This window comes from Ischnura elegans, chromosome X (assembly GCF_921293095.1).
Source record: "Ischnura elegans chromosome X, ioIscEleg1.1, whole genome shotgun sequence".
Taxonomy (NCBI): domain Eukaryota; kingdom Metazoa; phylum Arthropoda; class Insecta; order Odonata; family Coenagrionidae; genus Ischnura; species Ischnura elegans.
The window spans coordinates 89,470,597-89,486,201 of record NC_060259.1 but is presented as its reverse complement, the minus strand read 5'-3'; the positions used below and the strand labels follow the sequence as shown (position 1 = coordinate 89,486,201).

Below are 15,605 nucleotides of genomic sequence, written 5' to 3'. Positions count from 1 at the left end.
AATATCCACGCATATCCGGCTGTGTCAAGAGCATAGGCGGAGGAAAACATCGGAAAAGCAATTAATCAAGTTTACCGTTTTCATACGATTTATATAGATGGCGACGTTATTAAAGGCATCGTTCCCACTATTATGTATTTTTTTGTGACGGACAACTTGTTTCTATCCTAATTGACTATCTTGAAATCAACATATTATATGGTAAATATTTCTGTTAATATTCATACTATATTATCTGAAATACAGAAATGTCCCACGTGATGAAATGCTAAGGAAAATTTTACAAATTTGCGATACAGGCAAATTTTGACAAGAGTCAACATATCTTGGTACTACGATATGAAGATTTGAATTTAAAACGAGCAATACTTTGCGAAAGCAGGAGTGATGTGCCCCGATTGCGCTTCATACAAGCATATTGAAAACAGTATATACCGTATAGCTTTATTTAGTTCATCCTTGACCGGTTTCAACACGCCCGTGTCATTATCAGGAGAAAATACTGACACGGTAGTGTTCAAACCGGTCATATTTGCACTGAATAATGATTTGCAGAACAGGCAACGCTACCAATACATTTATTTTACAATTAACTTTAATGTTAAGGTTTATTGTGTTTGGAAATTGTCCATTTAGAATATATTGGTGTTAAAATATACAATAGGGCTCATAATGCACAAATTGAAGAATTTTATAATGGGAAGATATAAGGGTGGGCGGATGCATTACAATGAAAATATAAAACGGAAGAAGTAACAAAATGGTAATACACTTTCTAGGGTTTGTAGGTATGGAAAAGCAGAAAAACAGCTTACTTCAAAACAGAAAAAGAGAATCTTTTACATCATCTGGAACACTGCTCCATAATCGTGCTCCGACAACAGAGAAACATTTATGATTAGTGGTTGCTCTGTGTTGAGGGTAGAGATGGCAACGATTAATCGTTTGATAGAAAAAATCGATTTTTCTCTTTCGACTAATCGATTAATGATATGATAATAAGTAAACAATTAATTTAATGATTAATCGACTTTCAAAAAACTAATCAAAATAATCAAGAATCGGAATGAGTACAGAATTATTTATTTTTTATTTAAACTGTGGATTTATATTACGTACTTCATTTGTTAAGAATGAACAGTATCCACATTTCTTAAAGATAAAGCTCTTTCGGAATTCGACCGACGATTTGGCCTTGCTGAAAATATGTTTTTGCCGGCTGTGACAACTATTCTCGATCCCCGATTTAAAAAGATATATTTTTTCCAATCCTCAAGCTAATGCGTCCGTCCTTGAAAAGATCAGAACGGCATAGCGGATTCCGAAACTGCTGTCCCAGAAAGTTCAGGTGATACCTACATCAGAATCTGGTGCTGCGGATTTCGATTTATGGACAACACACATGGCTTTCGTTCACAAAAAGAAGAATTTGGACAGCATTGCAAATACTCATCCTAAAGACGAAGTTGCGTTCTATCTTGATTCGTCAGTTATAGGATAGAAGGAAAATACGATTGAAGCACGGGAAGAAATGAAGTTAATTTATCCGAGGCTTAATGAATTTAGCAAAAATATTGTCACCTTATAGGTACCTCCGTACCAGCTGTACGATTATTCTCAAAGGCTGGAGCGACGGATTATGAAAAAAGAAACAAACTGACTACAAAAAAGCTGTCAAAAACATTATTTCTCAACTCCTGGATAAAAGGAGAAGTTTTTACTGTGGAGATTTCAAATTATCAAGAATAAAGTGTTTTTATATGTATTTTTAAAATAATGTATTTTTAAAATTAATAATAATTTAATCATAAAAATAATGTATTTTTCACCTAGTAATAATATAAATGAATTCATGTAACTTACTTTGTTATTGTTTTTAAGAATATCAAATTTTTTTATTCTTTTTCAATAAAAATCGTGCGGGTTTACCCTAACTGCATTATATCTGCTAAAATCGATTATAAAATAATCGATTAATTGTCAATCAAATAATCGAATGACTTGGAGCACCTTTTCGATTAATCAAATAATTGATTAATCGATTAATATAATCTTTTTGCCATCCCTAGTTGGGGGTGATGATAAAATCGGAATCTCCATTCAATTGGAAAATTTTACAAATAAAGCTTGAACGCAATCAAATATAGATGATTTATACATTTTAAAAGGCTTTCAGACCCTGCCATTTTACCATGAAATGAGGGCATTAATGAAATGAAAATAATTCACATCCGATAAAATAAAAGAGGCCTACCCATCGCTATCAAAATACTAACAAGTGAATAGTATCGGTCCGCACGGCAGGTGTTCATTGATAAGATGGCTGTTACACGGTTTCCTACCTCAGTCTTGTCACCCTTGAGGTGCAGGCGAGCTAGTCCGATTGCGGCGTCCACTTGCTTGCGCAGAGCCGGAATCCTGACGTGGAGTAGATCCGAGTCCTGCAGCCCAGCGAACTGGCTGAGCAGCATGTCAGGGGGGAAAACCTGAAGGGAAGATGGAATCAAAGAAATCATACCTTTCCTATGTGCAATATTCCAACCATAAATATTGAATTCTATATTGTATATAAATGCTGTATATAGTAACATAAACTCTATGATTTCAACTCTGCCACGTGAATGGCGGTGAAATTGCCACGAGAAAAAAATTTTGAAAAAATTCCGAGAACGAACCACGGACGGAAATTCAGTGGAAATATTCAATTGGTTGTTTAGCTAATAAAATAATTCCACCACTGACACTCGTATAAGATACGAAAGAAAAAGTTCTCATTTTACTGCATAAATTAGCTGTTTACACTAGAGAATTTTTAAAACGGCCGCCTGTACTTTCATGGTGCATGGTGTAAATCTGATTTCCTCGAAAAAAAAAGGGTAACGATTGCGTAAAATGGGGGTTAAAAATAGCTCTAATCCCATAATTTTGCGGTGCTATCAATTATTCACGGATTACCAGTCTTCCTTAACGAAGTGACTATTACGCATTGACATATTTTTTACTACGATGATTATGTCATATTGTTCGTGCTATTAACATTTAAGTATGCTTAATCATTATTCCCATTAAATATTTATCACTTGCTTAGATCTATATTATCTCCATTCCTAATATTGATGACGCTTTGATACTTCCACTGCACAAACGCTCAAGAATCGCCCACCGAATCCAATCCGCTCATCCAGTAGCCCTAGTAGTACTAAATGATTTGGATTTGATTCGACGGGCGAAGGTTGAGTGTTTATGTAGTGGAGGTATCGGTTTTCAGAAAATCTTCCGCATATGATTAGTGTAGGGTAATCCAAATAGCCTCTATTTTTATTTCTTTGATTTTTTATTTTGATCGCGTTATCCTAAAAATGATCAAATTGAATATGCAAGTGACACATTTTGAAATCCATGAGATATTGAAAGTGACATACCTAATATTAATAACTCATTATAACTGCAATACTTTTTATAGCATTTGCAAAAGCATTATGGAAATAATCAATAACTAGGACTGAATTCTGCGACCGATTTTTAACTGTAGAATACCTAGCACTAAAATTTTACGGAGCGTACTTCCGGAAGAAAATGACGCAGAAAAATACTGACGGCTTCGATGGCTTTTCATCCTGCTTAAGTTCTGTCCGCCGGAAAAGTCCATGGTACGGACGTGGAATGACTGGACCAATGGTACAATCGAATTAAAAAGTATTACAACGTATGTAGCGGCGCCACTTTCTTGAAATGAGATATGCCATTACGGGTTTCCTTAAGTCATGCAGGGAAACGAACCAAACTTATAGTGTCACTAAATAAAACCCATTTTTAACATGCAGTGGAATTATTTGCAGTGATCTTCTTTATACATATTGCATTCGTTATCTCTGGTCAGAAGACTACACCGTTAATTGTAAGAAAATGTACTTCAACTAATCGGCCACTTTACGAGAGAAAGTAAATTGAAGTACTGGAGGTGGATTTCTAAGCTAACATGAGATGCAGAATTCATGTGGCATTAAACATTGCACGTATCCCGCATAAATTGCAGAAATTAAAATATTGCGTGAGGTGGGAATTTTGTTCAAATTTCCCTCCTACTGGTACCATAGAAAATACCGAAACTCCATTTCCAACCTGCTGCGAAAGTGGCATCGCTTCATTCGTTGCGATACTTCTGAATCCGACTGTACATGGCTGTGGCAATTTAGTTCACACGCTTATTGTTTGTTGCCTTCATTTGTGTGAGACAGGTTAGGCTTTCAAAATACATGGTCATAGGAACTGCATTAAAGCGAGTATTGGCTATTGTGAGACCCCCCCGTTACGAGAGATAGCTTCTTCAAATTTCTCATCAGCAAATGCACAGTGATCAAAGGGAAATTATTCATTTTTAGGGGGTAAATTATGTGGTTTGTGAGATAAAGGCCAAAAAAATTCGTTCTGGCTTACTTTGGAGGGACGTCTACAAAGCCATCTGTAACATGTACTGTTATTTCAACCCATGTCAAAAAATAATTTTAATGCTTATTCTATGCTAACATTTCATTCTGTCTCTGCCTATTATTATGCAAGGGTATATAGGGTACGAACAGCTTACGGTATAATGCTTTTACATGAATTCTGAAATTCCAATTCGGCTATACTCTTAATAAACGGAAATGGAAAATATGATTGGAAAGAAAAAGCCAACCATGCCACATTTTCTCCAAATAAAAAGAAGAAATACAAAAAGGATGCATGAAATGGGTTATTGCATTGCCATGAAAATCTTTTAGTCGCAACAAAAATACGCCTAAATTAAAATGTAGGTGATATGTTGTAGCAGGAATATTAAAAAGTCTTCTAACAAAAAAATTCCCTCATTTGATTCATCATTTCTATCTTCCGTATCTCAATAGCGCTGCAACATGTCATCGATTTTAATCCATTCTAATGAAAAAATGAGGTTTATTTGCTCTTTATTAAAAAAATACAACTCTTAATGTATTCAGCTCAGGTATTATGAGAAGAACATTACGAACGGTAAAAAGAAAAACTGGTTTCCAGGATGATGCCCCCGGCAAAGTTAGAGCTTCAACACACGTTCCCAGCGATCATTCTCATTCCCTTTAGTCAGAGTATTTTATTTTACATGTGAACAAAATTCGACCATTATTCCACAGCTATTAATTTAATCCTTCCTAATCTCCCACCATCATAGTCATCATAAGAGATCAATCCTAAGAATGGGTTGATGTAGCTCTAAATTCAATAATTAAGGGTACCCCTCGATCAGCAGCCAAACGTTCTACGTAGTAGGTTTCCATGTTTCCCAAGTAGATTTCCTGGCACGTCAACTGTTCCTTCGTGAGCCAATTTGTTTTGGAAATTTTATATTTTATATTTTTGGACATATCTCACTCGACAACCTTTTGCAAATAAGTTGCTTCACCGTGACTTAGGTAATTTGTTTTATCAGTGAGGCCAATCGCATGAAATGTACCACTACATATCCTAACCTAGAGGCTTTGTTAAAGAAATCAGAATTGCGGTGAAGGCACTGGTTAAATCTTTTTCAGAGAAAGTACATTGAAATTAATAAAGAAACTAAAAATTGCTGGCCGTTTCCGCATGATAAATTTATCATTCCACGGGAGAAAGTCGTACATAATAGTCGATAAATGTTTTTGTGGTCGCTTAGCGGCTTGTAGCAAACTGAGACTTTGGTAAACTAATGTGAGGGGAGATAATTTTCGCGTGTTTGATTCGATAGTTTATTGCCAGCGATGTAACGAGAAGGGAACAAATGCCAGATGCTACAATAGGGTAGTTTCCTTCATCAAAGCAAACGAAAAGCATTGATTACGAATCGTTACCCACCATTAGTGTATTCATAATATAAACATTATTTGGTTATAGAAATCCCAGTTTAGACGAATGGCAACGGTCAATTTTAACTGCATTTGAAAAAGGCCAGATTGGCGCCCATGCGATGCCACTACACGTGACGTAACAGGGACCTAGTTTCTATACGAGTAGATAGGAGTTTTACATTGTCTGAGATTACCAATGCATGCATGAGGCACAGGGCTCAGGGAAAAATGTCTGAATATTCACCTATTGAAACTGCCTACGGTCGGAAAGTTTCCTTCGTTTGATAAGGTATTAATAATCCTTATTTAAGCCAAGCGCTACCTGCTAGCAGGGTGCTCTGATACCTGCTAGCAGCCTGCATCGCAGCGGCGCGCATATCCTGGCCACCTCACAATGCGCCACGGGAACCAGACTGACGTCACACGGGCTTTTCTCAGCATTCATACTTAGCCGTCGCCTCTTCGCGCGATTGAAAATTTTCACTTTTCATTTGATCGCGAAAAATAGATATCGTCATTTAAAAATCAAAAAGCGTGAAATGCGTACTCCAGGAGTAATAATCTTTCGATTTAGGCAATAAAAAATAATAGGAAACCACCCTATCCCTATACTCTACCTAATTATTTCGTAAACAACATTGAGTCTCATCAAATCTCTTCAACTTGACGCCCTCCTCCTACTGGTATGGTTGAGGGCAGGATTTCAACAGCCTATCTGGTAAGCTCTATGCTCCATATAATGAGCTTGCTTTGAGTTTGGGATTCCAATTTCCTGGGATCGTTCCCTCAGACAGTGTGTCGATATGCTTGCCTACGCGCGAGCAGGAAGTCTTCACTTAACTGGAGAACTGGCAGCGAGTCAATATGATCTCTGTGATTGTGGATAGTTATTCACTCGCACTATGACTTCCCTTCGAAAATATCACTTATGAATATAATCAGCCAAATTTTACATTTACCGTCAAATATTTTTCCACTTTGACTCAAATACAAAACCGGGTCTCCAAATATAGGCTCCAAATGATTGGTCGAGTAAACAGCTAGTCATAATTTTTCGTTATAACTTTCGCGGGTACTCGTCATGTTGGATAAAAACCTTTGGGCTAAGTCGCCGCGTCAATTCATGGGTGGCCCCAACGTTTCCCGACCGATGATGGAAGCTTTCACAAGGGATTCTGATTGGGAGAATCCCTTGAGAAAGCGACCAGCATCGGTCGGGAAACATTGGGACCACCCATGAATTGACGCGGCGACATAGTCCAAAAGTTTTTATTCAACATAGCTAGTCATAGTTTGTCTTCGAACTTAAAATTTTAGGAAAAGCTTACCGCTAAATGGGTGATTTAGATTTGAATCCCGGTCCATTAAAGTGATATGATCACTACAGTTTTCTCTCTTACCCAGTGATTCTACCCTAAGATTGGTTGGTAAACCCGAAAGTTAAGCTCGGCATGGGAGCAACGTGAGTCGCAAATTATGGCTTTTTGGTCTAATTAAGTATTGACTTTCTATTAATGAAATGCCAGCAAATGATACAAGAAAAGGAAAAAATGGAAATAATATACTTCTCGCGGGGATGTAAATTGCTTAAAAAAGGAAATAATAATAAAAAAGCATTTGTTCATATTTTATTTTTGAAAACTAATAACATCCCGCTTAAATGATCTGATAAAAATGTTTTGACATTTTTCTATCCTCTACGCAAACTAGTAGAGTAGCGAGGGGGGAGGTCCGGGGAGTCCCCCCCTCCCAAAATATAAAAATACAATGCCTTTCCTTCATTAAAGAAATGAAGATATTGAAAATTCACGAATTTACGTAAGATTTCTTGGAAAAATGACGTTTTTAGATCAGGGGTCTCCAATTTACTAGGACACGAGGGCCACATTCAAAGCTCCGAATCGCCCCGCGGGCCGGATAGCAAATCTGTCGATGACTGAAGTATTCGATACCAACGTCTACTGAAGTATTCGGTGGCGTATTTCTTATTTAGGAACAGTTGAAGGCGACTTTGTCGTGCAGTACAGACCTGCAATGCTCCTAGCGGCGTCAAACAGAGTTAAACGAGCGAGAATCGCGCGCTACTTGAAACGAGTGCGCGGGCCGGATGAAAGCCCTCCGCGGGCCGTATTTTGGAGATCCCTGTTTTAGATTATGAAAAGTGTTAAAACAGTTTAAAGCCTTCAACATTTTACCCTGTTTTTCAAACATTTCCCAACCCTGTTTTGGACCCCCGAAATAAATCCCTGTCTACCCCACTGAGGTAAATATTTTTTTTAATTTTGGCAAATTGACTGGTTGAGGTGAAATCTGAATCCGCGCATGTATATTTAAAATTCCGAGCAGAAAGGTCATTTCGTTTCCCTATGCAACCTCGCTCTTAGTTGGTTATATCTAAGGATGTTCAAAACTTCGACAGGGATTTGAACCCGTGACCCTTCTATCAGCAGTCAAGTGCTCCTTTCATCATGTTACCACGTTCCCCTAAAAAATAATAACTTAGATGTGAATAAGTTAACAAAAAGTGCCATCAATTTATCGTAAACTCAAGATGCTCTTCTTCTAAATACCGCTGCCTCAGATACTTTTATTACATATATATATTAGGATTACTAGCGGTATCACAATATGCACTACGCAGTGCATTCTGAGGAAGTGGAATTCTATCCGAGGTTAATCCCGTATCCTGATATATCTAATGTTTTTCTTCCCTGAGCCATGATTCTGAAACAAAATTTGATGTAATTCAGGGCTAAGGACTTAGTTGTTCACTCAGGATCAAAATACCACTCTTTATTGCATACAAATACCAATATTTAAATCTAGTATGAGCACATAAATACCCAAGTGGGCTGTTTTGAGTCTTTCCTATGGGTTTTTGGTCTAAACCAGATTCAGTCTCATTAAGACTTCTATTGATGAAAGGGCAGCAAATGAAAAATACGCCAGGAAAAGAAACAAAAATGTGCTCCTCGCAGAGGTTTCCTATTATATTTTTATTGCCTAAATCGAAAGATATTACTCCCGGAGTACGAAATTTACACTTTTAGATTTTTAAATGACGATATCTATTTTTTGCGATTAAATGAAAAGTGAACATTTTCAAGCGCGCGAAAACGCAGCGGCTAAGTATGAATGCTGGGAAACGCCCGTCTGACGTAATTCTGGTTCCAGCTACCGCCGTGTGAAGTGACCTTGGGGCGAGTATGTATGCGCCAATGTGATGCAGGCTGCTAGCAGGTAGCGCTTGGCTAAAATAAGCATTATTAATAACTTATCAAATGAAGGAAACTTTCCGACCATCGGCAGTTTTAATAGGTGATTAATAAGAGATGCTTCCCTGAGCTCTGTGCCTCATGCATGCATTGGTCATCTCAGACGGTGTAAAACTCCTATCTACTCGTATAGAAACTAGGTCCCTGTGACGTCACTTGGAGTGGCATCGCATGGGCGCCAATCTGGCCTTTTTCAAATGCGGTTAAAATTGACCATTAACGTTCGTCTAAACTGGGATTTCTAAAACCAAATAATTTGTATATTATGAATACACTAATGGTGGGTAGCGAATCGCAAACAATGGCTTTCGTTTTCTATGATGAAGGAAACTCCCCTATTGTAGATTCGCAGATGCAGCAACGTACCGCGCCTTCGACGCGTGGATATTGTGTCGTCAAAGACTCACATACCGGAGGAGTTTGATAGAGGGAATGGGGAAAATACCTGCAGGACAAGAGAGAATAAGGGCTCAAGGGGAGCCCTTCGAGGATACAACACACCGGGGCCGGGAACCAAGTCAGAGACTTATACGCCCGATCACCCGGGTGGAGAGGAGGGAAAAAGGAAAGAGGCGCCGCCGCGATAGGAGCCCGTCGACGCCTCTGGGGTACGATGGGGAAGGAAGGGACGGGACGGAGAAAAACACCTTAACGCTATCGAAGCGAGAAGGGCCCAACTAAATAGCGAAGCCAGGCAAATCCGTTAATGTTCCAGCGATTTTAGAGGATTATCCTATGAGGAAGAATAATCCATCGATCAAATCGAGTTTGATTGAGGGAATGGAGGCAATACCTGCAGGACACTCTCGGCGCCGATCTTCTTGGCGAATTCGGCGAGGCGTGGAGGTGGCGACGGTAGCGACGAGCAGCGGCTGAACATGGAACGACGCCAGCGCCGCCACCGGTTGAGAGACACCTCGAAGCGATTGTCCGCACCGCCCCCGCCCGCATCCTGTGAAGAAAGATTAATTCCAATTGTGAGAAAAAATAACAACCAATCAATCGTTGAAATAAATACTTATAATTAGCAATAGCAAAACCGTTGGAATCTAAAATTAAATCCATTTGGTTAATTAACTTACTTATTGAATCAATTAATTGAATATTAGAGTACTGCAGGAACAAGCGACTTTGTACGCAGTCACGCGCACGGGTGCAAAGATAAAGTTCGGATGAACGGATGAAGTTCGCCAAGAAAAAATATTAGACTTATCTTACAGGATTCGAACCCGGATCTCCCGATTGCTGGTCAGGCGTGTTAACCAGTTCCAACACCAAGCCATTTTCTCAGAGCGAACTTCGGGATGGGTTTTAGCGAACATACTTTAGAAACGCAAATTTTTTTTATACAAAGCGTTTTTCGTAGGTTACTTTTTTAAACAAATTACTTGGCCTCAAATTTGAACAAATTTCGTAAAAATTGCCCGCATCGATTTTTTTTCGAAATTCTGCATGTTAAAATTAATGCCACACCTTCTGTAATAATTCAATAGAAACCAAAATTTTCAATATTGTTAAGCGGTTTATTATCGTTAGTTTTTGTTAACTTTCACGACTCAGTTGTAGTATTTGTGGCCAATACGATACAAAATGGCGGACCCTGTTTTTCATAGAAATTTTGTGTTCATGTAGGATTTTAAAAAAAGGATCACCGTGTTACCTCGAGATATTTACGTTAAAATTACATCAAACTTTTTAGAGTGTCCATCTAAAGAAATCAACTACGACCGTTAGCGTCAAACAAAACATAATCGATGCATTCGCCGCGCGCGCAGACCGCGGCAGCTCCATGATGGTGTCGCGGCCTACCTACAGTACAATTTGCTATGCATAACTTTACAAGTATAGACAAGTAGGCAATTGCCTGTAAAGAAAAATGAGAATAAAAATAACTGAATTAAAAGCCAGATTTCCGAAGAGCAAAGAAAAGGAACACAATATACACGTATAGGATAAAAAACTATGCTAACACAAATAGCATACCACTAAAAAATGAAAGTGGAAGCAAATAACCTTATTTCTTACCCTCCTTAATGAATTCATTTAAGATCAACCAAGTAAAGAGGAACATTTACTCTTAAAAATTTGAATCTTTGCGGGGAGGATCTTAAAAGTAGAGAAGCCACTACACAGTGCACCGTGTATTAGGAGAAAGTTAAGGCTATAGAGCATCGGATAAAGTAAAAAATGAATATAATGATATCCGTACTTGTATCAGCTTAATAAGATTTCATTACTCTAAGATGAATTCATGACTCCAACTGAATGTTCATAAAATATGCCTACATAAAAGCATTTACGTATACAAGAGAGAGGTGAAGTTTATGGCCTTCGATAAAGTAATTCACTGTTATAGCTCCCAACATTTAACACCGATAATAGTAAAGTACTAAAATTTTATTTTTTGATGAATAACCACGCAAGCGAATATATATCGACCATTCCAGTTGTCATAGCCCCGTCAACTTGTGATGGAAAACCGCGAAATTATGTGGTAAAAAGACTTCTTTTCACTTGGAATGAATTTTCGGCAGGTGGGATTTCGCTATACCCTGAACGCATAGCATTATTGGAAATTCTCGTGGATACAATTTTACTCTGTGCTCCTTGTCAGCTAAAAAAGCTTGATATAAGCTAAAATTGCTTTGAAAGTTAATTGATGAAAGCATTTTATGATTAAAGATTTTATGATTCATTGCCTCGTATTATTTTCCATAGTTCATTTCATGAATATTAAGAATAACTTTAAAAAATACAAGGGTGATGTAGGTACTCGTTAGAATTGATATTATGATAAAGATAGAATATATGACAGAATTGATATTCTTATGATAAAACAACTTCCGATACAATTTTACCTATACAGGCACCATTTATACACATTTTCGTCACTAGTCGGACTGTGAAATCGTTTTTAAGTGTGCCAATAACTTTGAGTGATTATTTGAGTTGTTTTTGAGTTTTGAGTGATAGTTTGAGTATTCAGACAGTTCGTACTCACCGCCAAAATAAGTAACTAACCGATCGAAACTAATGACGTAATTGGAGGTTGAAGCGTAATCTGAGGTCGCACTCCGCAGAGGAGGATGGTTCAGCGAGGTGTCGCCTCTCCGTCAACTATTTCAACTAAATGTACCGCGAGGTTCTCAAATACTTATGGCGCGCTAATGCCCTCAGCAAAGTGAGAATAATTTCTCGCAAAATACTGGGCACCTCTTGATCATTTGGTATGATTGAGATTAAAAATTGAGGCTCGCAGTGACTCTACCGATTATCGACTTCCGTCGTGATTCTATGTGATTTACAAAAGTGAAAAGAATTTTTTCCACAACCAGTTTGCCAAACTATAGTTATTAGAATATTATTTGAAGAATATGAAATGCAAAGTGTGAGGTCCTTAGAAAAATTAACTAGGTGCAAACAGGGATGGATCGACGATTTTTTTCTGTGGGGGCACAAGGGTCTAACAGGTATTCTCATATTAGAGATTCAAAGCAAAAGACGACAGTTACCTACTGTAGAAAATATACTCTTTCTTTTGATATAGAAGTTATTAATATTAAATTAAATGATCGAGGCTCTGTAATATAAATAATGAAACAAACTTAATAATAACCCTGTTCAAAATGTCTTCTTGGCTATTTTTTAAGCGTTTGGGGGAGGGCACGTGCCCCCTTTTCCCTCCCTCCTAAATCCACATATGGGTGCAAACATAAATGGATGGATTAGTAATTCATCACGATGAACTGATGAATAAATGTTTTACAGCACTTTCCATTGGATATTCATTCAATCCCTGAGCTTGTAAGAGTCTCTTATTTTATGTCAAACATTCATTTGAAAGACTAGTACACGGAAAAGAAACGTTTCAACATGACTTCATTCACTTTGAACACAATACCAAGCATATTGTAACGACGAAAAAGCTATCGTGGAGTCCTCCAAAGTCAGTTTTCAACGCTCTTTTAAAAATGAGCAACAAATATATGTATACTATTTAGATGATGAAACTATTTAGAAATAAATTTTTCGTTTTTTAGGAAGTAAGTTTCCAAATGAGATGGTAACTAAATATATAAAAATTCATAATCAGTTAAGACCAAAATATCGAGCGGATTTGGGTACAGTGTTGAAAATAGACATTTTCTGTTTCAATGGAGCAAGACCTTATCTCAACTCACATTTTGAAATTTTAAAGAGCTCTTAATAGTAGAACATACAAAACATTGACGCCACATATTTAAAAAATTATGTATCTTTGCACAGTGCATAAGTAAATCCACCAAAAGACGATTTAATAACCAAAGGTTACGGCTAATAAGGTAATGCTAAAATGATAAGTTGAACCGACCATTACAGAATTAATAAATATTTCTTCGCAATGAGATGGAAATTAAATTAGCAATCTCAAAATTTTGTATATTCACAAGTAAGTCATAACTTTTTATACTTAAAGTGCGATAAATTGCGATAAAAATTACGGATTACAGTTACATGAAAAGCTAAAGTGGTTGGGAAACATTTTCAAAAATACATAACTTTCCGAGAGTTCATATTCCCGCTCTTGGAATGATGCGCTCATCATAGTGCAATACAGGTAATACAAAGGATGCGTTTACGGATAAGATAATTTTAATTACTCTACCAAGAATTTTTACAAATACAAATAAGTCAATAATTTTTTTTATTATCCGGCCAACAAGAAATTTTCAACCACTGATGGCCTCTAAGAAATTCGACGCTCAGCTGCTCATTCATATTCACTACAAACCGCTCTCACGCCTTCACCAGTGTCGAAGCAAGGCTGGCAGGGAGTGGACGTCGCGGACAACGCTGACAACAGTGCATCTCCATCCGCGAGGGTCGAACGAAGAATTTACCACAGTAAGTCTTTATTCTCTCTCTACTCACCATTTTGTGTCCCTCCAGTCTAATTTGCGAGTGAACAGCTACCTTTCTTGACAAAAATCGTTATTTCTCCTACGCAAAAGTGTCCCAAAGTCTGCGGTTAGTGTCACGAATTGTGATGTGATATACAAATGCGTGTGCACAAAAATTTGATACTACGAAAGAGGCATGGAATAAGTGCAATAATTATTAATTCTTTTTTGAGCGGGCTACTTGTTACGCGCAAATTTTTAATTTTACGGGTACCCTATCATAAGGAGGCGTCAACGACGAGCACTCCTCACCTCTCGCAAAGTCACTTGGCTCCTTGTGATTACTTACATATTTTTCTGGGTTTGTGGAAATTCAGGAATTATACGTTACTTTTTCATTGTCACTCAAACTCTCTCGGATAATGGGAACAAGTATTAAAAATTCGTTTTATATGCTAGCGGGGGTAGGTGGATCCACTGTGTAATTAGCCATCGGTAAAAAATGTATGTGCTCAGTGAAATTTAGCTTCGAAAGCAGACGTGTGCAATGAAAATTGCCAAGACGTGAATTCTAGTTTACACGGTTTCCTAGTCGATGCCCTGCTTCACCGAGCGCGATATAATATTTCAATGTCTAGTGGTGGAGGGCTGATGCAAATGTTGGTAAAATAATTTTTTTAGTCACGGCAATTTACGTTGGGAAAGCTTAGTTGCAAATGGAGGCGTCGTGCGGAAAATTTCGGGTTAAAATTGAAATTTTAGGGCCAGTGGCGTAGGATTCCGAACCCCTCTCCCCCTCCCCCCGAAATGTAAAAACACAATAATTTTCCTTCATAAAAGAAAACAAAATGTTAAAAAATCATTAACGTACCAAATATTTTTTAACAAATGAAGTTTGTTCGATTATGAAAAGTGTTACAAGTTACTTTAAAACCCATTACTTAGTACCCTGTTTTTCGAATATTTTCCCCCCTGGCTTTGGACCCCCCTCCTCCCCCCCGAACGAAATTGCCGGCTACGCCACTGTTTAGGGCAAACGTTTAAAAGTTGAATAAGGTCGTAAGTTTCCCCGGCGAACAAGTTGAAGGAGTTCCTCTCAGGTTCCCCACCGGTTGAGATTCTCCATGGCCGACGTTTCTCCAATGTTATACTCAGGCACCGCCCTCACTCGATTGTCGACGTAATAAGGTGAGGTTTGCGTTCTACCCATGATGCGTTTTTGCTATTGACCATTTTCATAATATTCGAGTACCCCAAACACAGTACTCAATAGCCTTTGCATCGAGGTTAGCAATATCTAATGATAAATATCCGCAAACACTTATGCCTTTACCTAGGTAACTCGTGCGAAAATTTCGCACTTTCACTTAGATGAAAAAAAATATTTTCGCCTGCTAATGTTACGTTTCTTTGTTTTACTTATGAATTTAACGGGTTTTTAATCCGTGTTTAAGATTGAAAAAAGTGAGATGTCGATTTACCTCGAGCGAGTAATCGACATGGAAAAATTGAAAATTTTAAGACAAATTAATGGGTAAAAAGTGGAATCTGAGATTGAGATTGTATTTTTCATCAGAAGCCGGTGAATCAACGTTTAAAATGATATCCCA

General features: G+C 37.7%; 1 protein-coding gene across 7 annotated transcripts in view; it reads right to left on the bottom strand.

Annotated features, from left to right (window-relative positions):
• The window catches only part of LOC124171645 (microtubule-associated serine/threonine-protein kinase 3), an 831,728-nt gene that overhangs the window by 651,217 nt on the left and 164,906 nt on the right, over positions 1 to 15,605 (bottom strand). For all 7 annotated transcript variants that reach the window (XM_046550857.1, XM_046550862.1, XM_046550859.1 and 4 more), the window contains exons 4-5: positions 9,909 to 10,067; positions 2,343 to 2,486 (exon numbers count right to left, since the gene is read on the bottom strand). In XM_046550857.1, coding sequence (XP_046406813.1) covers positions 2,343 to 2,486; positions 9,909 to 10,067 — 303 coding nt within the window. The remainder of the gene's footprint in view (positions 1 to 2,342; positions 2,487 to 9,908; positions 10,068 to 15,605) is intronic.